Source organism: Nelumbo nucifera, chromosome 3 (genome assembly GCF_055504915.1).
Source record: "Nelumbo nucifera cultivar China Antique chromosome 3, China Antique-T2T, whole genome shotgun sequence".
Classification (NCBI taxonomy): domain Eukaryota; kingdom Viridiplantae; phylum Streptophyta; class Magnoliopsida; order Proteales; family Nelumbonaceae; genus Nelumbo; species Nelumbo nucifera.
The window spans coordinates 20,686,129-20,712,153 of NC_142651.1; the positions used below are offsets into that span (position 1 = coordinate 20,686,129).

General features: G+C 38.7%; 1 protein-coding gene across 2 annotated transcripts; it reads left to right on the forward strand.

The window, feature by feature from the left end:
• On the forward strand, positions 1–25,690 carry LOC104600911 (putative isoprenylcysteine alpha-carbonyl methylesterase ICMEL1). 2 transcript variants are annotated; one of them, XM_088901565.1, is made up of 12 exons: positions 459–597; positions 2,969–3,223; positions 3,901–3,972; positions 4,159–4,228; positions 4,359–4,439; positions 5,777–5,851; positions 13,650–13,751; positions 13,832–13,972; positions 22,317–22,382; positions 22,471–22,614; positions 23,944–24,034; positions 25,186–25,690. In XM_088901565.1, exons 2-12 carry the CDS (start codon positions 3,181–3,183, stop codon positions 25,345–25,347), a joined length of 1,047 nt encoding a protein of 348 aa, XP_088757691.1. In that variant the 5' UTR covers positions 459–597; positions 2,969–3,180; the 3' UTR covers positions 25,348–25,690. The 2 variants fall into 2 exon arrangements, with proteins under 2 accessions (XP_010262382.1, XP_088757691.1); XM_010264080.3 differs by lacking the exon at positions 2,969–3,223 and having other exon boundaries at positions 1–597; positions 3,896–3,972.
• Positions 25,691–26,025: the final 335 nt, after the last annotated feature.

Genomic DNA, 26,025 nt, shown 5'->3' on the forward strand with positions numbered 1-26,025 from the left:
ACGATGTCATAGTTGCCCAGTTCTCTCTTTGATCAGTATTCTCCAATGTTAGTATATGCTCAAACGATCACACCCACGAAACAAGGAGGAAGCAAATACTGTCGAACAAGCAAAGCAACAGAACAACGAAACAAACTTTGCCTTCCTTCTGATCAACTACTTATACCCACCTCCTCTATCCGTCCTCACCCCTCTTTATCTCCCTATGCAATCTCAGATCCTTCCTGTATTTCATTCCTCCTCCTCCTCTTCTTCTCCAGTTTCTCCAACTATGCCAGCGACGGCGACGACGGCAACAATGGTTTTAAGAGGAGAGGATGATCCAAGCCGTTTCCATTTCTCCTCGTCTCCCTCATTTGAAAATGGCAAAGATGTTGACAAGAGACACTTTCTTCCTCGGGTTTCTACCTATACAGGTAATAGCATCAATAGCCAACAAAAGCAACAGCAACAAAGGAGGCGTAGAAGTGCCAGCGAAACATCTCTTCCTTTTCTTTTAACCGAGCGACAACAGTCGTTCAGGGAGGACGTCAGCCAAGCTGCTTCCAATACTTTCTTGCTCACTCGCCTTAGTTTCAAGCTCTTGCGTTATTTGGGGTACTACTGCTTTCTCTTATTCGTTACTCTGATATGTTTATCTTTAATTCCCCCGCCTCCGCCCTTTTTCTTTGATAAAATTTTGATTTCGATATTGAATACCCATGTTTTTTTTTAATTACTGAATCTAATAGGAATTATTTTTCGATTTGTGTACATTTTTTTCTTGATGATTGTCGTATTGGGTCGCTGGAGAGAGCATAATTTTAAATCCACATCTTGTCTAATGCTCTAGATGGTCTCCTCAGAAAAGCATGTTAATTTATACCTTTGATTGATTGGAAGATTGGTTTTCATTAAATGGAATAGTGGGTATACACCTGATTTACGATTGGGATAGGCAAATCAAATTTATAACTGGAGTCGTGATTATGTTTGTTGCATTGGCTTGCTTCCTGAGAAATGTGTCGTACTTTGCCTGTTGGTTCAAGAATTCCAGGCTATAGGAATCTTCATTCAGTGTTTCAAGTTAGATGCCGTTGATGAAATACTTGGTGAATCAGTTTGGGGATTGATTTAGCGGTTTGGATAATATGGACGGAAAGAAACAAAAGACTGTTTGAAAATAAGTTTGTTGCAGAGGAAAATTTATGTAAAGGATTTTGGGGTAGGAACACATAGACTATTCAGGAATAGACCATATAGCTCTTTTTGTATCTATGCACACAGGGTATACATTTTAGAAGATGTACAGTTTTTGATTGGGCACTGCACAGCTCCTTGTTGTGCAGATCTGGATTGCGTTTTGTCTAATATAATACTTTACCTTTCTCTGACAAGATCTGTCCTTGTGCTGGATACAAGTAATATATTGTTAGTGCGGGTTAACATGAGCTCCTCATCTTTTAGTGAGTTGAGAGCACTGTGGGTTCTCCTAAGTCCTAAGGCATGGGTGTCAGAAAGTGGCACTCCTAAGGTAATAACTTCCAACCTAAGGATTATCATGAATTCAATTAGTCATTTCTTATACCTCCAACTCTACACCCTTGTAGGATTCATTAAAGAAAACAATGCTTGCTTGCTACTGGAAGGAAGAATGTCATAGAGATATACCATACACAGTTGGAAGGGGTAAATAGGTTATCAACTGGCATTCATTCTCAATGAATGAAACCTTTTCTTTTGATCAATAACAAGTAATCAATTATAAAAATATATAGTAAGATGCACAGTTCTGTGCCAAATACCCCTCAAAGGTGAGCAAGGTTTAGCTGAATGCTTTGGCTGTTCAGCGGGCTGTGGAACCAATGATAAGGTTCCACGCTAGTAATAAAATACATGGGCCCGAACCTTTCACAGTGGGGCCCATGAATTTATTACTGGTGTGAAACCTCATCATTGGTTCCACAGCCCGCTGAACAGCCAAAGCGTTCAGCTAATCCAAATTCCTCAAAGGTAGCTAGCATTGGTTAGTTGCATTACCAATATCTTGCTTTAAGTTACAGGTTCCCACCCTGTGGAATTGAACCTTAATACATTTGGCTTCTAGTTGCTCCTTGTTTTGCAAGTCCATCTGCAACCACTATTATCTGATCTTGGAGGCTTTCTAAAATAAAAATTGTTCTCAAAAACACCGCTAGCTAGCTAGCTAGCTTTACTTATTGAAAAAGATCTACCGCAGCACTGCTTGCTTTGGGATTTCCCTTAAAATATTATCTATACTTCAGTGAACTACTTCGTTATTTTTTTAACCAGCATTATGGTTACTTGTGAATCCCCTTCAACAAAAATGTCCATGTAGTGCAGTGATTAATCAGCTTTAACCCATGTAGAACAGTCCATATCTTCAGGACCTAATAGCATCACCAACACCAGCCTGGCCTGTGTATCAAGCTAGGATGTTTCCCTCCTAGTTTCTCAAAACATTGCCATCTCCTGAGATTCCTGGATTCCCTAATCAGAAGTTCAACTTGGTCATATTTGGGATTGGGAGGAGTCGAAGGTGATAACTGAGGACTCCTTAATGAACATGAGCCAGCCAATTGTTGCCAATTTCTTAATAATGCCATCCCTTGTAAAGGCCGCAAGTCTTAGCCCAATCAGCCACCTTGATCATGAAATTCTCTATAGTGGCCTCTATGTTTTGATACTTGTCCTTAAAGCGTCCAGCATTCTTCTCTTCCCAAATACACCATAAGATTTTTTTTTTTGAATTTTGATAGATGGTAAATAAATTTATTAAAAGAGAGGGAAGGATTCCCTAAAAAAGTCTGTACAGAGAATATACAAAAAGAAGTATTGTTTTTACAACCAAAGCAGCAGACTGTAATATCAAGGATCCTGTATAGTGCAAAACTTTGCATATTTGCATTTTTATTCCTAAATCTTGATTTCCACTTTACATATTTGTATTTGTACTCTTCCCAAACAGGCCCAATTTACCAAATGATTCTCTGCTCTAGATACTATTTTCTCCCTGGGGCTGCTTTTCCTTTCAAAAATCTGCAGTTTCTCTCCCACCAAAGTCTCCACCAGATAGCAAATGCACCATAAGATTTCTGCCCTTCTTTAATCAATAAATGACGCTTCCTCCTGGCAAAGTTGACAATGCAGTGACATGGCCATGAACTTGGAGAGGCCTATATGTGGCATCATTTGCAGTTCTCAACTTGGAATTCTTTTCTAGGTATTTATGTCCTTTTGGGACAGTATTATGGAAAAAACTGAGTTTGAACAAGAATTTAATATTTGATGTCATCGTGGAATATCTCTCCCTTGGATGTTGAATTGTAAGATAAATTGTTTCTTGATTCCTCTTGGACATAACTCTGATAATTGGAACTAATTTCAGGACCCTGTGGAGGTATTGCTGATCTGTAACATTAACATTGCCGATTTGCAGATCTCCTTGTGATTTCTTTCATTTCATATTCTTTTCCAAGTTTACTGGGACTTGTGACCTAAGGGAAGAATTTAGTAGTTTGTTATTTGGCCATGAATCCCAGTTACTTTTTTGTTCCAACTTTGTCTTGATAGTCGATAAATTTTCTTACCAATGAGAAAACCTTGAAATGGAATTATTGTCTGCTCATCATATGGGAGCATGACCAATCCTGCCTGTTCGCAATGCACTATTTAGTGGTAACTAAGATAATTAAATCTCTCCAGATGTACTTTAGAGAGTAGATAATAAGAGATTGACTTTTTAGGGATTTGATTTCTTGAAAGAGAGAAAATCTCTGAAATATATTATAGTGTTTTTTTCACCAACATAAAGTAGTTTTCTAATTTCTATAACTTGAAATTCTGTTTAAGTTGTGATTGTTGTTTGATATTCTGATCACTTATTTTTGTTCAGGGTAGGCTACCGGTGGATTGTAAGATTTCTTGCCCTTGGTTGTTATGCAATGCTACTTATTCCTGGTTTCATTCAAGGTGTGTTTTTTATGAGGCTCGGTTGCCTTGACATTTTTCATTCATCAGTGTTGGTCACTAGCAGCTTTTCTGGTCCCTATAATTGGTCATTGAATATTTTTTTTTTATGAAAATTAGACCTTATGTGGGTCATAGTTCTTGTGTAGGATTTGCCTTTGTATATCTAATGTGTTTAGTTGTTGGCAGTTGGATATTACTATTTCTTCTCAAGTCAGGTCCGTAGAGGTATTGTTTATGGAGATCAACCAAGAAATAGGTATCCTTTATTTCTCTGGTTTATGTTTATTTTCTGGTTTATTGGATGCAATAACTTATATGTGCTTTTATATTTAAAGGATCCTGTCATAGATTGCTCACAAGTCATAATGCCGTTTCTTTTTCTGCAGGCTTGATCTGTATTTACCTAAAAATAGCAATGGGCCAAAACCAGTTGTGGCATTTGTAACAGGTGGAGCCTGGATTATTGGGTTAGTGCTTTTTAAAGCATGTATACCCTCTCTCTCTCTTTTTTTTTTGGTTTTTAGGAGGTATTAGGGTAGCAATTATCAAAGATTTATTGAGCAGTTAATGACTAAATCCTAGAATGGAGTCAGAGCATGGAGTGAAACGGAATGATTGCAGTGCTAAGGTGGAAACGTCCAAAAACTTTGAGCATGAGTGGACTGTGTACCCATGTGTCTATGGATATATGCAACTTATTATTTATAACATGCAACTGATTGGTAAAATTTTAGAAGAAGAATAATGTCAATATTAAAATTATAATAATTTGGAAGTATATATTAGTCATCTAGCATTTTATTTTTGGTTTGCTATTTTATTTCTAGGCTTATCTTCATTTTAATTTGGTTTAGTGCTGGTGGTCCCTTGTTAATGATCCTTATCTTCCACAAGAGGATGGCTCCAGATGTAACTTGATCCGAAGAGAAAACCTTGTTAATTATGAGCTTAAGAATCAAGACCAGCAATCTTGTCTTGTTATACTCACTAATAGTGGGTTGAGCAATGCTGGGCCTTCAAGTCCCTAAAGGCTTCCAATTTCCAAATACAAGAGAGTTTAGATTATTTTATTCAGTGATAGAGTGTGATAATGGTAATGAATGCTAATTGCAAAGGGGGAATTGGTGATGCCATGAATTGGGCTCTCAACTGTAGAAACAATCAAGAAATTGGATATCAGGATTTTGTTTGTGTGATTTTTCATGAATAGTTTTAAAGTTTTAAACCCATGATTTGGATGTTCTACATGTCTTTCTTTACAAGGTCTCTTGAAGTTGAGACCTCTATCTCACTCAAGTAAAATGACGTATGTTCAAACAGGGGCACAATATTATATGCTGTTTCAACTTGGAGGTAGATAAGGTCTTACTGATGTGTTTAGTGTCAACTTTTTCTTTGCCAAAAGAACCATTTTCTGCCCTATTTTGTGCCCAACCAAATGAAACTGTATATCTAGTATACAGATCTTCCAAAATTGCAGTTCCTTTCATGCAATGAAATGATTTTAATGGGAAGGCGCATATTGATAGTCTTTAGACAATTGGTGAAAGTTTATTGAATATAGGCCTTTAAGAAATCCTACAAAATATATTTTAACTTGATAAGTTTTGAGTGATAGTTATAGGATGCAGCATAATTATACAAATCTGAGACAACTAATTCCAGAAGCTTCTATGTTGTCCACAAGGAACTTTCCAACTTAATATTTGATTATTTACTCGGTAGTTTGTATCATATCATTCTCTTGCATCATCTAAAGTTCATTTATTCCTTGTTAAATTGTTATGGCATTTCATTGGTGCAGGTATAAAGCATGGGGTTCTCTTTTAGGAAAACAGTTATCAGAAAGAGACATTATGGTGGCATGCATAGATTACAGGTAATTTGTTTTAATTGAAATGACAAAATTGAGTAACGACTTGTTGCATGTTAGCCACTTTTGGATGGATTACATATACTGGACACAGCACATTCACCAATATAGTAGCACAGATCTGGTGGAAACTGTAAATTATCATCTCTAGAAACATAATGGGAAAGCAGCAGAAAAAATCTCCCTGTTGGTTTGTTCCATACATCTAGTGTTAAAAGTCTGTTATTTTTTAAGTTTAGTACCACGGGGGTACTATTGTACTTTCCACTCTTTTATTTTGTTTTATGTCGCCCTAGTATAAATACAAAAAGCCGGTGCCGCCAGCGGTACCTTTTGACTCTAAATCTCTCCTCTCCTCTCTCCTCTCTCTTCCCTCTTCCTTTCCTCTTCTCTTCTGGATAACATGGTATCAGAGCGGGACTATCAGATCTGAAAGGAGAGATCGAGCAAGCTTTTTTCCTATCTTCTCTCTTCGTTAGCTACTGTTTGTTTTATTGAAGATCCAGAATACAACATCGAACTGAAGTAACTTCTCTCCCTTCCTCCTTTTTCTTTTTTTCTGGTCGTGTACCAGGACAGAACCTGTAGTAGGTTCACTTGTTTGATGTGAGGTGATCAGCACCTCTTTCTTTCCTTTTTTTGTGGGATCAGCCGATCCCTGTGATGTACCGTAGGTTGGTGATGACCTTTATATGCTGCGACAACAGCCTTGTGATGGATTTGTAGGTCAGGGGATGACAGCGGCCATATCTGATTTGTAGGTCAAGAGATAACCTGTATGTGCTGCGACAGCAGCCATATCTGATTTATTGCAGGCCAGTGATGACCTGTTAGTTCTGTAATAGCAACTGTTTTTTTCTTTCTTGTGTGATTGAAGAGCTGAGTTTCAAAAAGAAAAGGAGGGGAGTGGTTGTCACTAGTCTCCTGGTGCAAAATGTTTTTTTTTGGGGTGTTAGACTGCTCTTTTTTAAGGTTTTTTGTGCCTACTTTGAGTGTGATAAGAAGCTGTGATCATGAATGGTGAAGATTCTGCCACATCTGGTGTTTCCTCAATGCAGAATGGAATGAGTGGGGGTATGGATTTATCCTTCCCTATGGCTGTCATTGAACGGGATGGTAGAATCCATCGTATGGACGCCAAAAAGGTTGCGGAATGGGTGGGCGAATTTCAAAATTTTCTACCTACCTTCCAATTGGGAATCGCATTCCCTGTTTTAGAATCAAGATTCAAGGATCCTACTTGAACCAGAACCGAACCAGATCTGAACCAAAAGAGGAGGGAGTGATTATACCTGATCCAGAGAAATAATATCTCCCAAAGTTGGTGTTCACGCCCAAAGAAGATACCAAGATCTGCTCCTGCTGAAGATGATACAACAACTGTGGAACAGAACCAGCAGAGTGCGTTCTACACACTGAATCCTTCAGAAGAATCCCTTGGAAGACAATGAGCACCAAACTGAATCAGCCTTTCAGTAAAGACTAATATCAAGAACTCTTTCTTGATCTTTCTCTGACAGAGAAATCGAACTGCAGTAGATGGTGGCGGCTGCAACAGCAGGAAGCTAGAGAAGAAGGTGGCGAACTGCTTTTCTTCTCTAGGGTTTCTAAGATCCTGTCTCAAAACTGCAGGGTGTGTTGTGTGTTCCCTAGGGTTCGAATTCTTGTTATTCGAATAGGGTTTCCTCCAGTTGCTTATTGATTAAGAAAAATCTCCTGATCATATCAGGAGTTGCCCTTATCCAAATCTGTGTTTGGATTAGGACTCTTCTTAATCTTATCTACATATTAGATAAGCTTTTGGGCTCATCCTAATCTCAGATCCGCCCTCTAATAATGACTGATCAAATCAGCCCAGTTCGAAATGGGCTTTAGGCCCAATAAGAATCAAGTGCTCAAATGTCTTCCAAACTGTTGCCCAGTTGGGCTTCTTTGTATGGCGTGGGACCCAAGCATTGATCTACACACCAACCACATGGGTTCGGCCTAGCCTCTGTTACAAGGCCTGGCCGAATTCACTGGTGAGCCCAGTGAACCCCTTGAGCCCATCACATGGGCCCAACACTTACATTAAGTGGTCCCTGGGCCAAGCCATCTTATAAAAACCCAGGGACTGTGGGCAGGTGCAAGATTAGCCCATCAGGTATCATCCCAAATGGCCTTACACTTAACCTCTCAGCCCATAATGATCAAGCACTGCCCGACAAGAGAGGACCTCTCCCTCGGCTGCAAGGAACAGTGCTGCACTCTCTACTTACATGGATCCTGGGAATTAAAACCATTTGCAAATATTTGAAACCATACTTGGGTATATATCATATATATAAATTTTGCAAAACAAAATTCCAACGATTGAAATCAACTGCCGGTAGTTTGGTTTCCATCAGAGAGAGTGCATCCCCGATCATTACCTTTGTCCGACAAAGGGGCTGATCCCGTCACTATGATCACCCACTCAGATGAATTCTCAAACTGTCCCAACATATCCAGGTTTTGACCCCTGCTAAGGATCTCACTGATTGGCATATCAAAGACAGCCCAATCCGACACCTAGTGCAGTACCATAATCGGGTCTAGGGGTCAGGTGTAACTTTCCAGTTTTGCCCATCAATCTCCAAGGTCCAGGGCAATACTGGAAATCTGGTTCGGTTCAAGGGTTCAAGTACACTGCATGTGCCTTGGGTCTCACCCTGGCGGCTGAGACAAGCCACCCCAACAGTTGGCAGCACACCAGCGTCAGCCTTGGCAGGATAAATCTCCCCAGACTTATCCAACGGCTGTGAACATTTAAAACCAACACAAGTCTCATTAAGTGTCCAATTTTAGGGTCTTACACAGAAGTATACCACACAACATGAATCAAACATGTACTTCATTTATTTACATTAAATATCAAAAGTACATCAGAAATGATTGAAGCTAAGGGCATACAAAAACTGTCCAACAGTCATACCCCTGGATGGCTTAAATTATTTAAAATGGTCGAGAGGGATCAGGGATCTATAAATGGGAAAATTAAAGAACTTAATTTTGGGAGTGTTAAGTATGACAAATGGAACTAGGAAAACAACATGGTTATGTCATGGCTGTTAGTGTCTATGCAATCTCAGGTGATAAGGAACTTTATGTGGGCTGAAACGGCTTATGAGATTTGGGAATATGCAAAATCAACCTATTCTGAATTGTGCCACTATGCAAAAATCTATCAGTTACAAGCGGAATCATCCACTTGTAAACAGGGGGAGAGGAATCTTTCTATGTACTATTCAGACTTGACCTCCGTCCGGAAGGAGTTAGATCACTATTAGAGTGTGGACTTGAAGTGTGATGAAAATGCAAAAGTGTACAAGAAACTTGTTTCCCAACAACGAGTATTTGCATTTTTCCATGGCTTGAACACTGTCTGAATCCATCAGAGTCTAGATCCTAGGCAGCAAGGATCTTCCATCTGTCCGGGAGGTTTATGCATTAGTACAGTCAAAGGAAAGTAGAAGAAATTTGATGAATAGTTCTAGAGGGTATGCAGTTGTGTTGGCAGTGAAAGGGAATGTTGCTACTGGTGGGGGAAATCTCTTTAAGAAGGGGGACTTTCAAAAAAGGGTGGATGACAAAGACAAAATTTGGTGCACCCATTGCTAGAAACCTCGATACACCCGTTATACATGCTGGGAGCTTTATGGAAAGCCAAAATCGGCTCAGGAATTGAGTAAGAAGCAAGGTTCAGATCTGAATAAAAGTTAGGACAGCAAGGCCCAAGAAAGCTCACTATAGCAAACATGGATACTCAGGAGAATCAGCTCCCTACTACTACTATGACTCAAACACACACCTCTGGACCCAAGGGAGGATATTATTAATTCCTTCCGTGACCATTCGGAACTCTATGGTAGGGCAATTTGTCAGATGGATGCTCCTCCTCCCTCAACTTCATTTGTGTCCACATCAGGTAATCCTGCCACAACTTTTCACGTATCATCTCATTCCATTGACTCTCCTTGGATAATTGATTCTAGAGCATCAAGACATATGACTGGTAAGTCCACTTATTTTCAGACCTATCACCTCCTCTCTGGAAGAAACAAGGTGAGACTAGCCAATGGTTCATACTCTACCATAGTTGGTCAATGAACCATTTCTCTTCTCTTTGGTCTCACCCTGTCTAATGTTTTACATGTTTTAAAATTCCCTATTAGTTCTCTATTAGTAGTATCACTAATTCTCTAAACTGTTTAGTGACCTTTTTCCCTTCTTTTTGTGTGATCCAGGATTTGGCCTTGGGGAAGACGATTGGTAGAGGACGTGTGGTGGATGGGCTCTACATGCTGGAGAATAAGGCTGGTCTTACAGTCACAGAGTCTAAGATTCAGTCTAGTAAGAGTCAGGTCTATTTATGGCACAGTCATCTTGGTCATTTATCTTTTGAGTCCTTAAAAATGGTGTTTCCAGAGTTGTTTAAGTTAGTGTCAGTGTCAGAGTTTACATGTCAAATTTGTCCATTGAGTAAGCATTATAGAACCCATTTTTCTTCAGAGAATAATAAATCTGAATTTCCTTTCCATATTGTTCATTCTGATGTTTGGGGCCCTATTACTTTACCATCTAAGAGTGGCTACAAGTATTTTATTATCTTTGTTGATGATTACTCCAAATACACATGGGTGTATCCCATGCGAACCAAGGATGAAGTACCAAAAATTATCCAAGATTTCCACCAAATGATCTTCACCCAATTTCAAACTGAAATCCTAAGTTTTTCAATCCGATAATGCCAAAGAATATTTTCATAATGATCTCACAGAGTTCTTTTCTTTGTGTAGATCACTCCATTGTAGCCCATGTGCCTGAACACCACAACAAAATGGTGTTGTTGAAAGAAAGAACCGACACCTTCTTGAAGTGGCTCGAGGGTTACTACTTCATATGAATGTCCCGAAACGCTGTCCTTTGAGCTACTTATCTCATTAATCGTATGCCCTCTCGCTGGTTAGAGTGCAAAGCCCCACATCAACTTCTTTTTCCTAAGGCTCCTCTTCTTTCTATTCCTCCTCGTGTGTTTGGTTGCCATTGTTTTGTTCAAAACCTATCACCTACTCGTGGAAAATTGGATCCTCGTTCTATTCCTTGCATCTTCTTGGGGTACTCCACCACTCAGAAGGGATACCGATGCTTTGATCCCGTCTCTCGGAGGTATTATGTTTCTATGGATGTCTCTTTCTTTGAGAGTGAGCCTTTCCTCCCTGTTTCTCCTCAGGGGGAGTGTACGAATGAGGAAAAACCGGTTCAACTCCCTCCTCTTCCCGATCCTCCTCCCTTTCATATTTTCTTTTGTCGTCACAAAGGCTAGCCGTGTTCAAGAGTTGTGGAGCACCTAGAAGCTATACCACCAATGCCATCAGACTCTCCGGGGGTGGATCCTACCCAACTAAGTACCTTGGTTCCTATTGATGTTCCTGACCCTATTGCTAATGACCTTGACCTTCTTATTGCTCACTAGAAGGATGTTAGGTCTTGCACCACTAAACATCCCATTTTCCATTTTGTTTCCTATGAGAACATTTCACCTTCCTTTCGGGCCTTCCTTTCTTCCATTGACAGTGTTCCTATTCCTAAGAATGTGGTAGAAGCTCTATTGGTGCCTGAATGGACAGATTCTATGAAGGAAGAAATTAATGCTTTGCATAAAAATGGCACGTATGAATTGGTAGGTCTTCTTGAGGAGAAGGAACTAGTTGGATGTAAATGGATTTTCCTAGTAAAACATAGGACTGATGGCACTGTGGAACGGTATAAAGCTTGTTTAGTGGAAAAAGGGTTTACACAAGTGTATGGAGTGGATTATGCAGAAACTTTTGCACTTGTTGCTAAGATGAACTCCATTAGAGTCTTTGTTTTAGTTGCTAATCTTGATTGGGACCTCAACTAGATATCGAGAATGCCTTTCTACATGGTGACTTTAAAGAGGAAGTGTACATGGTACAACCCCCTGGTTTCTGAGCTCAAGGTAAATGAACAAAAAGTTTGCAGGTTAAAAAAATCATTATATGGTTTGAAACAATCACCAAGAGCCTGGTTTAGCAGTTTTCATGTAGCTGTTCAACAAAGAGGATACAATTAGTGTCAATCTGATCACACATTATTTGTGAAAAGAGGGGAAGGAAAAATTGCAGCCCTGATAGTATATGTTGATGATATAGTTATCACTGGTGATTGGAAAGATGAAATTCAAAAGCTGAAGAGATTTCTTGCTACCCAGTTTGAAGTGAAAGATCTAGGTCCTTTAAGGTACTTCCTTGGGATTGAAGTTGTCCACTCACAAAAGGGTATCTTCATTTCCTAGAGGAAGTATGTTCTAGATTTACTCCAAGATACAAGAAAATTGGGAGTGAAGCCTGTTGATTCTCCTATTGATCCTAATCACAAATTAGGTGACTGTCAAGGTGAATTCATCAAGGATGTGAAACAATTTCAAAGACTTGTAGGAAGATTGTTATATCTTTCTATGACCCAACCAGACATTGCTTATGCAGTGGGTGTTTTTAGCCAATTCATGCATGCCCCTAAGACTACTCACCTTGAAGCAATTAAAAGAGTTCCTCAGATATCTTAAGAAGTTTCCAGGTGCAGGTTTATTGTTTCAAAAGCATGGACATTTGAAGGTTGAAGTGTGTACCGATGCAGATTGGGCAGGATCCCTGAGTTATAGGAAGTCGACCAACGACTATTGTACCTTTGTAGGAGGGAACCTAGTTACCTGGAGAAGCAAAAAGTAGAATGTAGTGGCTAGGTCTAGTGCTGAAGCTGAATATAGGGCAATGTCTCATAGGGTGGCTGAAATTATGTGGCTAAAAAATTTGTTGAGTGAGTTGGGATTTACAGTTGATGGACCTATGACCCTATACTGTGATAACAAAGCAGCCATAAACATTGCTGCTAATCCAGTGCTGCATGATAGAACTAAACACATCGAAGTCGACAAACATTTTATAAGAGAAAAGGTTGTCACAGGTGAAGTGTGTACCCCCTATGTCAGTTTTGAAAACCAAATTGCAGACATTTTCACAAAAGTGTTACATCACTTGCGACATCATGATTTATGTGACAAGTTGGGCATAATTGACATCTATGTCCCAACTTGAGGGGGAGTGTTAAAAGTCTGTTAAAGCTGGTGTCGCCAGTAGTACCTGTTGACTCTCAATCTCTCTTCTCTCCTCTCTCTTCCCTCTTCCTTTCTTCTTCTCTTCTGGATAACATCTAGAATTCTATGTTCTACCAGTATTAGAAAACCCAAGAGTATCCACAATTTTCCAAATCCTGGAATTCTATATTCCACCACCTGATGACCATTTTGCATTGTGTGATCTGTATTTGTTTGATATACCTACAAATCATCAGTATTTTGATCACATGGGTGACTGTATGCTACTTCCAACCCCAAGAAAATGGTTTTGTTTTTTTTTGAACTTCAAGATGTATATAGGGAGCATCTTGGTCCTTATCTTTTGATAAGAGTAGGTCTGCTATGACAGCCTCCAATGGTGCTGCCTACAAAAGAGTAAATGCTGTACTTAAATTAAACGTGCTCATTCTATACACATGCAATTTCCTAAACATATTCACAAAACACAATGAAGAAAGAATGAATATAAGTCTTTATTGTATTTTATTTGGGTGGTGTCTTAAATACTTGTCCCTTTTCATTGTTAGTATCCATGCATATAACTGTGCAATGTTACAATTCTTATGCTGCATGTACATGACATCAACCTACCCATATCTAGAAATCTCATGGTTTCTATGTCCACAGAAATTTTCCTCAGGGGACTATTAGTGACATGGTGGCAGATGCTTCTCAAGGGATCTCATTTGTGTGCAATAATATTTCTGAATATGGAGGTGACCTCAATAGGTAAAACACTCTCATGCTTTATCATGTGAATTTCCTTCTCACTGAATGCCACATTATCTTATTTATGTGCTACCATGTAGGATTTATTTAATGGGGCAATCAGCTGGTGCACATATTGCTTCTTGTGCCCTCCTGGAGCAAGCAATAAAAGAAGCTGGTGAAGGAGAGAGCACATCCTGGAGTGTTTCGCAGATAAAAGCTTATTTCGGTTTGTCTGGAGGGTAAATATTCACTGATGTTCTTGCCATTAATCTCTGTGTTTGTCGGTGTTGGTTTTCTGATGCAAGTTACTTCCTAATTATTGTAAACTTGTAAGTCTCCCTTTGATCCATTTACCCCATTTTCTTTCTTTTTCTTTTCAAATCATTGAACAAAAACTGTACAACCTGAGTTGACAAAGTACAGACCTCTCATTTTGCACAAGGACCTGTATCAGACAGAACCAACATGGGTATGGGAACTCACATATGTCAAATTCACAAAATTTGTATCCCTTTTCCAATGTGGTTTTGATGTATTGGCTACATATCCACTTAATTGGATGTGCACCTAGTAGAAATTACCAATGGTTATCATTAAAGATATGGTTGCAATTAACAGTTGAAGCTTGAGCATGTTTCGATTACTGACAAGGAATTTCCTTTTAACATCATGTAGTGGATTTTCAGCCTGCTGTTTCATTTTAGGGTTTTAAATTGCCATGCTATAAGTTCATTTGTTGCATTTTTTTGGTTGTTTAGATTTCATTTTTTTCTTCTGATATCAATAATTGAATGTATCAAGTTGAACATAACTTGTGTGAATGATTGGAAATTAAATTCTTATTGTCCAGTGCATGATATGCCCAAAATTTCATACCAATTTTTAGACCAGATCAGGCTTATTTGAGTTCCCTTATAACAACGTTTTTGGGGTCATACTATCTGAATCCTAGTCACAATTCACATGCTCTCACCTGGCACTTGCACCAGAACTCATGCAACTTATCTTAAAAACGAATAATAGTTGTTGCTCTGTTCTTAAATTGTTTAGACAAACATTGAATGTGGCAAATAGGTGACTAGGATCATCAGACAAAAATTATTTGCAAACAATATCTCAACTAGAACCCATTTAATTGTAGATCTTGCTCCTGCGTGTTCTCCTGTATATGGTATATGACTGAAAGAATACTCAAATATCCCTTTGTATGCTGAACTCATGTAGAAGTATTTCTCTTTCATTCAGTAGACGATCAAGACTACAATCAGCTTTGAACCCTAATAGATTTCAGATTAGGAAAAATAGAAGAAAAGTAAGAGAAAGAAAGAAAAGAGAGGAGAAGAACTGGAGAACACAAAGGTTTGAAAGAAGGGACAGATTCTGATAGATCTGCCACCGCCACTCTCTTAGTATTTATAGGTTATGTTCAGTACATAGGGGAAAAGGACAGATCTGCCCTTAGTACTTACATGACAAATAAAGCAAATAAAACTGAAATAAATAACAACTAAAATAACAAACTGACACTACCATGACTGAAACAAATAATTACACATACTGTCCTACGAACACAGTGGGGACCACAGTTGTGGGGCCCACATCAGTGTTCTCTACACATTCAATAATTGAATTCTAGTTTGTGGGTTAGAGCATTTGAGAATGTTCTAATCTTTGCTTTTAATTTTGCTAAGGTTCAAAATATTGATACACTTGTCACCTAACACAACCATGCATATCGGGTGTTTCGGCTACATCAAAATATTTTTTTTTAATTTTTTCACTCTCATATTTTCAAAGGGAACCAAATTAATGTCATTTAACATTTGAAAACATAAGTTTTTTAAAATAAAAAAAACCTTAAAACATGCATGCCTGTGACTTGCCAATACAATATGATATGCCCCATATCAAGCATATCATATCAAAATTTTGAACCTTGGGTTTTGTTGCTTTGTTGACAATCACAGTCCAAAGACCTAACAATAATGCTTTGAAGTAGTCATATCCATTGGTATGTAATATTACCATAGTTTTCAAGGCGCCAAGGCGAGGCTGGGCGTCAGGGGGGTGCCTAGGCGATGAACTTTTTTATATAGAAAAAATAGATCCTAGGGTAGTTACCTAGGTACCATAGCCATATTTCCTTAATAATAATTTTCATAATAAAAGTATAGAGTTCATGTTAAAGTATAGAAAATCAACATATTCATGAGAAGAAAAAAAAAGAAGAAAAAGAAAATTCAAAAAATATAGGGTCTGAACCCTTATTTTTGTTATAGTAGTAGTAGTCAATCTAGACTACAATCAGTCTTGAATTAAAAGAGAAAAATGATGAAAAATTGAAGAGAAGAAGAAGAGAAGAGAGGAAGAAAAGAAGTACACGAAAAGAGTTTCAGAAAAGAGAGAGAAGGTCATAATTTCTGCCAACCCTCTCTTAGTATTTATAACTATTGGCTAACTGTAAAAGGGCTGAATTGCCCTTATTGCTTACAAGCTGCATGCTGGAAGTGATATACGAAAGACACACTTCTTGAGATGAAACCTTTTCTCTGACAAAATGTCGGTCTGCTTCAATATGCTTAGTTCTATCATGCTGTACCGGATTATGAGCTATATTAATAGCAGCCTGATTATCACAATACAGCATTAAGGGCTTCTCATAAGCAATACCCAACTCCTCAAATTGTGATTTCAACCATAGGATTTCAGCCACACTATTAGCCATGGACTTGTATTCAACTTTTGCACTAGAATGATAAACAACACTTTGCTTCTTACTCCTCCAGGAGACCAGGTTACCTCCTACAAAAGCACAATATCCAGAGGTAGACCTTCTATCATCAATACTCCCAGCCCAATCAACATCTGTATAAACCTCTATCTTCATGTGATTGTTATTCTTGAATAGTATACCTCTACCTGGGCACCTCTTCAAATATGCTAATATCCTCTCAACTGCAAGTAAGTGAGTAGTCCTTGGAGAGTGCATATACTGACTGGCAACGCTGACCGCATAACTGATGTCCGGTTGTGTGAGACAAAGATAAAGAAGTTTTCCAACTAACCGCTGGAACATAGCTTTTTCTTCAAGTGGCTCTTCACCCTTTGCATTGATCTTGTGATTCTGTTCAATAGGTGTATCTGCAGGCTTAACACCTAACTTTCCAGTTTCTTCCAACAAATCTAGAACATACTTTATTTGGGAAACAAAAATCCCATGTTTAGATCTAGCTACCTCAATACCCAAGAAGTATCGTAGCTCTCCCAGATCTTTCACCTCAAATTTTTGATGGAGTTGTTTGAGAGACTCAATCTCACCATTATCATTCCCTGTCACTACAATATCATCCACATATACAGCAAGCAAGGTCAAGGAAGAGTCCACTCTCTTAATGAACAATGTATGGTCTGACTGGGCCTGTACATAGCCGAACCTTTCAAGGGCTTGTCTGAATCTATCAAACCAAGATCTAGGGGACTGTTTGAGTCCATACAAAGCTTTATTCAACCGACAAACCTTCTTTCCTGTGTTTGCATCATAAAATCCAAGAAGCAACTGCATGTAGACTTCTTCCTGCAAGTCTCCATTGAGGAAGACATTTTTAACATCCATCTGGAAAAAGGGCCAAGAGTAACTAGCTGCAAGGGATAATAAAACTCTAATAGTGGTCATCTTTGCTATTGGAGCAAAAGTCTCCAAGTAGTCTATACCATAAGTCTGAGTAAATCCCTTTGCAACTAACCGAGCCTTATACCTTTCAATGGGACCATCAACATTATGTTTCACAGTAAATATCCATCTACATCCAACCGGTTTCTTCCCTTTAGGCTGGTCAACTAGCTCCTAAGTATTATTCCTCATAAGAGCATCCATTTCAACCTTCATTGCATCTTTCCACTCAGGAACTGACAAGGCCTCCTGCACTGTTTTGGGGATAGGAATATCAACAATAGATGTGAGGAAGGACCTGTAAGAGGGGGACAAGTGATCATAGGACAAGAATTGGGAAATGCAGTGGGCTGTGGATGTGGTGCAACGCCGTTTGCCTTTACGGACTGCAATGGGGAGGTCAAGGTCATCCAAAGGAGGTAAGGGCTCAACAGTGGAAGGTATCTCAGTGGAACCTGGATGTGATAAAGGAACTGTAGTACTTGGATCTGGATCCGCAAAAGGAACTGGGGCTGGCCTGGAATGCTGATGACCGAAATCAACCTGCCTCCACTGCCCGTGATAGACTCTCAAATCCCGGCACCTCTGGCACCCCTCCCCATTACATCTCTCATCACTCAATGGAACAGGTAAAGGAGCTTCTGATGAGTTAACCCCACACTCACTACTCTCCCCTTGAGGAAACCCTAGGATAGTAGAGTACATCCTCGAAGAAAGTAACATCCATAGAGACAAATCTTTTCCCAGAAGTGGGTTCATAGCAGCAATATCCCTTTTGAGTTTGTGCATAACTGAGAAAAATACATTTGGAGGCCTTAGGATCAAATTTGGAACAATGAGGTCCAAGGATCTGAACAAAGCAAATACAACCAAAGGTTTTAAGGGGAACAGTAAACAAGTCTTTATCAAGGTATAAGAGGGTAAATGGAGGCTTCATGTCAAGAACCCGTGAAGGAACTTGGTTAATGAGATACACTGCTGTAAGAATAGCATCTCCCCATAAACGAATAGACACATTGGAGTTAAACATGATGCTTCTAGCCACCTCCAATATGTGCCTATTCTTCCTCTCAACAACCTCATTCTGCTGTGGTGTATGAGGACAAGTACTTTGGTGGATAATCCCATGGTCAAGCAAATAGGAGGCTAATTGGTTGGCAAGTATTCTTTCGCATTATCGGATCTAAAGATTTTGATTTTGACCCCAAATTGGGTTAAAATCATCTGATGAAAGATCTGGGTCAAAGTAGGAACCTCATCTCGAGAACGCATAAGATAAACCCTATAGTCATCAACAAACAACAAGAAAGATCTGTACCCCCCCCCCCCCATAGCAGTGATGTGATAAGGACCTCAAACATCGATATGCACAATATCAAAAGGATTATTACTTCTTTTATTACTCAATGAATAAGATGTTCTACAATGTTTTGCAAGCTCACAACTCTCACATCTCAAATTGGACATCTGAACAGACTCAAATAAATCAGGAAACAAACTCTTCAAAGACCGAAAAGATAAATGGCCCAACCGATTATGCCAAAGCATAACGTGACTAATAGACTGAGAAACAAAAGACTTCCTATATTCACTATCTTCTCAATGTGAACTCTCTCCAAGCAGATAAATCCCATTCGTCTCACGGCCAGTCCCAATCACCTTCCTTGTCTCTAAGTCCTGAAAAACACATCGGTCAGGGAAAAATGTTACTGAACAATTCTGATGTTTTGTAATGCTACTGACTGAAAGCAAATTAGTATTAAGCTTAGGAACATGCAGAACTGAAGATAAGGATATGGCATTAGACAACTTGATGTCTCCCTTGCTAGAAATGGGAACAAGGGAACCATCAGCAATGGGCACCTTATCTCTGCCAGAAGATAAGTGATAGGTAGTGAACAGTGATGGAAAGCCAGTCATATGGTCAGATGCACCTAAGTCTATTACCCAACAATGTTCAGTGTTACCTGGAGTTGAAGCATGATAAGCTGAGGCCTGAGTACCTGAATGAGCAAAAGCTGATGTGGGAGTTGATGGTGGCTGAGATGATTGAGCTGAATTGCCAACTTCCTTTTCCAATTAAGTCAGGGCAGCCCGGACAGCAGCTAGGGTGTCTAAGGGTGTGCCTTTTGTACCTGATGAGGAGGCACAATCAGTATTAACGACCATATTAGCATTACCCCTTTTGTTCCTGAGTTTTGTTGAGACTAAATGAGGGTGCAACTTCCAACAGGTGTCTTTAGTATGCTTGGGTTTCTTGCAATGTTCACATACTAGATCCCGCTTGTCTTCCTTCTTTATATCCCTCTCCGTATCACCCCCAGACTTAGGTTTGACTGTTGCCAAGGCTGGTGGGAAGGGCTGATGTTGCATCATAACCTTTCTCCTAGTCTCTTCACTGTGCACTAAGGAGTAGGCTTGTGATAGTGTCACACTGTCTCTTGTTAGTAGTTGCTGTCTCACAATATCATACTCAGGATTCAGACCAGCTAGGAACTCAAAAACCCTATTAGTCTCAACCTGCTTTCTATGAGTCTGTGCATCCTTCTGGCTTTCCCACTCAAGTGTTTCTAGGTGGTCAATTTCACGCCACAAAGATTTCAGTGTAGAGAAGTAAACCGAGATTGGTTTCTCTCCTTGCTTAAGGTTGTTAACCTCACATTTCAGTTCACAAGCCATAGCAACATTAAGGGGTTGGGAGTAGGTCTCTTTCATGACATCCCAGATTTTCTTAGCTGTTTTCACCCACAAATAGTTCCGGCTGATATGTGGTTGCATAGAGTTGCACAACCAAGTCATAACCAGATAGTTCTCCTGAACCCATTTGGTATAGGTTTGGTCCTCCTTAGTTGGTTCTTTCACATCTCCCAACAAGTAGCTCAGTTTTCCCCTACCCCCAATGGCCATCATGGCCGATTGAGCCCATTCTAGGTAGTTTGATCCATCAAACTTAACTATTGTAATCTGAAAAGTATTCTCATATATGTTACAAGAATTGCTAGTTCCAAAAACACCTTCCTCTTGACTCTTGAACTCCATTCTTGATTAAGAATTAATAAAAAAACCTTTTTTTAATTACTGTAATAGGAGAAACAACACCCAAACAACTGATAACAGCTGGCCTAGGTCTTCCAAAGAACATAGAAAACGGAATTCTGAATGAAACCAGTTCAAATTCTGATCTGAAACAAATAACAATTCTGAATTTCAGGGTTTTCTCTCAAAACCCTAAAGAAAACACAAAAAATTCTGAAGTCGCACCTCTCAGACTAAACCAAGATGATCTTTTCTGAACAGAATCACAAGAAAAAGCTTACTTTATGAAAAAATCTTTGGCCGCCACCTTTTGGTTGATGCAAAACCCTAATCTTGAGGATCCGAAGCTTCTTCTGATTCTTCCTGACTACTGGAACTCTCCCCAGACTTCTACAATCTCTTTAGCAGCAGTCGCACACTAACAGTAACCTCCAAGAATAAGCCGATCCTCCTTCCTTGTTGAAAAACTTCCAAACCTAGGAGGTTCTCATGCAGTCGGCCTAATCAGATTAGCATAAGAGCTCCTAGGTTGGCTCTGATGCCAAGTAGTCGATCTAGACTACAATCAGTCTTGAATTAAAAGAGAAAAAAGATGAAAAATTGAAGAGAAGAAGAAGAGAAGAGAGGAAGAAAAGAAGTACACGAAGAGAGTTTCAGAAAAGAGAGAGGTCATAATTTCTACCAACCCTCTCTTAGTATTTATAACTATTGGCCAACTGTAAAAGGGATGAATTGCCCTTATTGCTTACATGGCAAATAGAATAAGAAAGAACTAACTGAAATAACTACCAACTAACACTGCCATATCTAACAGAGATGTTGCTGCCTTACGAACACTGTGGGGACCACATCAGTGTTCTTTACAGTAGTAGTAGAAAATGTGTTGATTAGCAAAGAACACTGATGTGGTTTCTCTCCTTGCTTAAGGTTGTTAACCTCACATTTCAGTTCACAAGCCATAGCAACACTGTGGGGACCTCACATTTGCGATGAACTTCGGACATCAGTGTTCTCTATTGTGATTCTATGGTTCTGTAATGGTTTTGGGTTCATCGCAACTCTATACGCGTCCGAAGTTCATCGCGGATCCGCACGCGTCTTTATAGATCATTGTAGATTCATGCATGTCTAAGCTCTATTGCAAGTTTATGTATGTCTAAGGTTTACGCGGATTCGCGCTAAACGATGTTCATCGCAACTAGTTTTGAGTATGAGTTCATCGTAATCACAAAAATGCGATGGGCTTACCGCAAATGTGCAATGGGTTATGGATTCATCGCAGGCATCCATGTAGCGTTGGTTTGACACCCTCTATACTTTGATGGTCTTAGCGACCACTATGTACCTACAACAACATTTAGCAATGTTTGTATTGATTAAATCCTAACAAATAAGAAAATAATAAAAACAAATTAGTATATAAACACACAAAATGAGTCTTTTAGTTTAATACTGCCTATTTTATAATTATAATGTCAAAAAATAAAGAATAAAAAGGTATTTTACAATACATAGTACAAAACTGCTAGGTGATTAGGCGAGGCGAGCCTCAAAGGGTACCTTGTCGCCTAGGCGTTGCCTTGACAACTATGAATATTACTAATGGTTCTAGTACATTACAAACAAATAATTGATCCTCAATTGTTCAAACATGCATGACATGTTTATGAGAGAATGCTACTTGGTGCATAAATCTGGATGATCTAAAGGGTGCCATGTTCTTGTAATGTAGTTCTTCTTCCTCAATATGTAATTCTAGATACACTTTTTGAATATTTGTCAACAACATTCAGTGCCCACTATTTTCTTAGTTATCATTTGTTTATAATCACTTATTATATTTATATTTTTTTTTTTCTTTTCATGTTTTTTAACAGCTATAATTTATTTGATCTTGTTGATCACTTCCATACACGAGGACTTTACCGTTCCATCTTCCTACGGTACTGACTTTCTATTTTTCTAGTTGATATTTGTGCAATTATGGTAAGCTGATCTCATAGAAATTATGGTTTTGAAATGCCATTACAGCATAATGGAAGGGGAACAATCCTTACGACGAGTTTCACCTGAAGTAATGGTGCAGGACCCAAGCCTTAAAACTGCAGTTTCTCTCCTTCCTTGTATTATCCTTTTCCATGGGACTGCAGATTATTCCATTCCATCAGATTCCAGGTTATTAATATCCTGAAATTAACTTCTTGATATTGTCAAAATAGTTTGATGTTAATTTCACATATGATTAACTGTTTATTCAGGTTTGTAGGTTACATGGCTGCTGTTCCCATGAATATGTTATTTCCTGTCATTCCTGTTGCTATTGATTAATACCCCTATTCTAAGTTTTTCTGACTTATTTCAACTTGAAGACTATTAAAGGGAAACTGAAGCATCTTTTTGAAGAATGAAAAAATACACTAGTTCATGTACAACAAGAAGCTATAGATATGGTAGATTGAACACGCAAAATGAAAACTGCTAAAACAAAAATAAAGATCACCCAAACATGAATAGAGCATGAAAAAGAAGTAAGATTTGGGTGTCATATCCCTGAATCTGTTAATCACAGATAGACAAGAATGCATTGTTCTGCTGCCTTCTAAGCGTCATCTTCTCTGAGAAATGTTCTCAAATATAGACACATTTTTTGCAGGCCAAATTGGTCATTTAATTGCAAAGGGAAGGATTCTCCAGTTAACCTTGCCTCTTTTACTTAAACAATTAATTTTGCCTTTCCTATAATGGATTGTGGATGGAGAGAAACCAACTAATATGTAGTGGATTCAAAAAAATATTATTTGAAAGTGGAGCTTAAAGGGAATTGCATAAATAGATGTTCTGATCAGAGAAGTTTCCATACCTTCTCAACAATTTGACTCTTGTAAGGTACTTAACCAAGACTGTTCTCCACACCATAAACAACACCTTAAAGAAACAGGATGCCCCCAAATCTCCTTGTGGAGAAAAGAATCAGAACCCAAAGAATTCAACTATTAGAAGAAAGGTATCAAGAAAAATTCTGATTTGTCCTACATCCATATTCTTGAATCAGCAGATCCTGGTGGAGGTGGGTAGTGGGCACCCTGTGCTTTTTATAGAAACTCATTATTGTTACTGATTTCCAGTCATTAGAAGTTTTGCCATGCATATAACCAATAAAATAGATAATGGTTTACTTTTGAGCCAATTGTCTTCCAATATTCTAGGTAGAGTTTAAGTTGATCGTGATTGCTTGGTGAATACAGCTTGCATGCTTTACCATTGGAATGTTCAATACATGTCCAACCAAAAAAGATAGTTCCAGCATGTCATTATGCATTTTAGAAGGAAAAAGTAATGTAATTGCCTCATATCTTAGTCTGTAACAGTAGGCATTTCGATGTTGACTGTTTTGAGTGGCATTTGGACATTAAAATAATTAGATATCTTTAGTTTTTCTTCATTTTGACAGACACAAAGTGATTCACATGCTAATACCAGATAATATCATGTTCCTCCATGCAGTAAATCCTTTGCAGAATCTCTTCGGAGAGCCGGATGTCAAGCTGAAGTAATTTTGTATGAAGGAAAAACACACACAGATGTGTTTCTTCAGGTCAGGATAAATACCAGTTTTTGCCCCTATATTGCTGAACTGAAATTTTAGTTTCAAAATGTTATTGGAGCACTCTTATATCTTGTGCTGCTTAAGGTGATTCTGTAACTTTGTAGATTAAATGATAGGAAGTTTTCTGACCTTAGTAGTTCATATTATAATAGGGCAAATAAATGTCATATGAGATAATCAAAGAGATACTCAATTTTGGTTTAAGCTTCATGAGAAATTAACTGCCAAAGAACTTAATGAGATAATCATAGGGGAAACATCTATGATCAAAGGAAGCTTCTGGCACTCAACCTGCCAAAGAGAATCAATTTTGGTTTAAGCTCCATGGGAAAATAACTGCATATATTGCAGAATGTTGCTTGGTGGAATGGTAAAATCTTGGGCTGACAAGCATGAGAGCGGGTTCATGTCTGAGAACAGGCACTTTGTGCAAGTAAATGATGAAGGTAAGGTCTTTATCCAAGGATCCTGGATAGTCAGGGCTAGCATTGGGTAATGACCCTTTGCATTGTCTTGTAGCATTCAAGTTTTTTCTCTTTTATCAACAAGTCAAGTGGCTTCAGTCTGAACTAAACTTGTACTATTAAAAACTTAATGGTATTAGCAGTGCATATCTTTGCAACATTTGCTTGCTACATTTCTCTCCTTCACATCAAGATTCAAGTGTCCAAAAGTTTCACCCAGCTTCTCTGAGTTAGGGAGTGAACCATATCATTAATTGAACTTGACCATAAAATTGGAAAGGGAAATCCCTGATGGATATAGTTTAAACAATCATACTAGATTGTTGTATTACTATTCTTCCAATAGTTTAAGGACTTGACTGAACTGCTAGCTGTTTCTGAATGGCTATAGTCCAGACTGTAGTATGGCAGAAGCACCCATTTCTGAAGGTGCAAAACATAATTGGGCTATTTCTCGAAGTCCGAGGGGATAACCAAATCAGCAGTGCTTTTCTTTGATTGTCCTATTTTGGCCGTGTGCTTGGTAGTAGCAGTCAGATACAAGTGAAAACCTCCATTTACAAGACGGGTGCACTAGAGTAGATACTTGCTATCATGAAGTTTCCATATTTCTTTTCATGCAAAAGGAAAAGATGTTTTGGTAAAATTAAGTTCCTTGAACTTGTGTGTATGCAGGATCCCATGAGAGGTGGTAAAGATCAATTACTTGAGGATGTAGTTGCTGTCATTCATGCAGGTGATGGAGAAGCCATCGCTAAAGATGCAGCTGCACCTCCAAGGAGACGCCTTGTTCCTGAATGCATGTTGCAGTTGGCTCGTAGGGTCAGCCCCTTCTAAGAATTTCAGTTTCAAGATTGATTGCAAAATTCTGACACATTGGCCCATAATTGTATTGTTCTACTTTTAGTTTCTCTCCATCTTTGTACATAGTGCTAGATGATTTATAGCGTCTACGGATATATTTATTCTTTGACTTATTACCATTTTGTCTGGTTACTCTTCATAAAAAATGTTATGTACAAGAAATGTGGAATTAGCTTAGGCTGGTCCTCACTACCTATTACCTAATCCCTTTACATTTCAAGCATTTTACAAATCTCCCCGATAGTGAGACCCCAAAACATTTGTTCTCTATGTCTTGCAAGTGAATCAGCAAAGGTGTTGGCTTTCTTGGTATCCATTTTACTCTAATATAACTTATCTCCCTTTCTATGATACTTAATTCTCTTAATATGTGACTGCAATGCCAAGTCCCTTCACTGTTTTCCTAATCCACCTTACAATGTTTTGAGAATCTCCTTCACCAATGTTATTCAATTCAAGTCTTGTATACAGCCTCAGCCCTAGTGGCTAGTAGAACTGCCAACATTGTCTGGTTACTTATTTTGTGGTTGACTGGTTATCACATGTGCAGAATGGGGTATGCTGTAGAGAGTGAGCTTGATTGAACCGATTAGGAACTTTTTTCTATTGCCAGGGAATAGACCCTTTAGTCTGGTCGTTTGGAAATTGCTA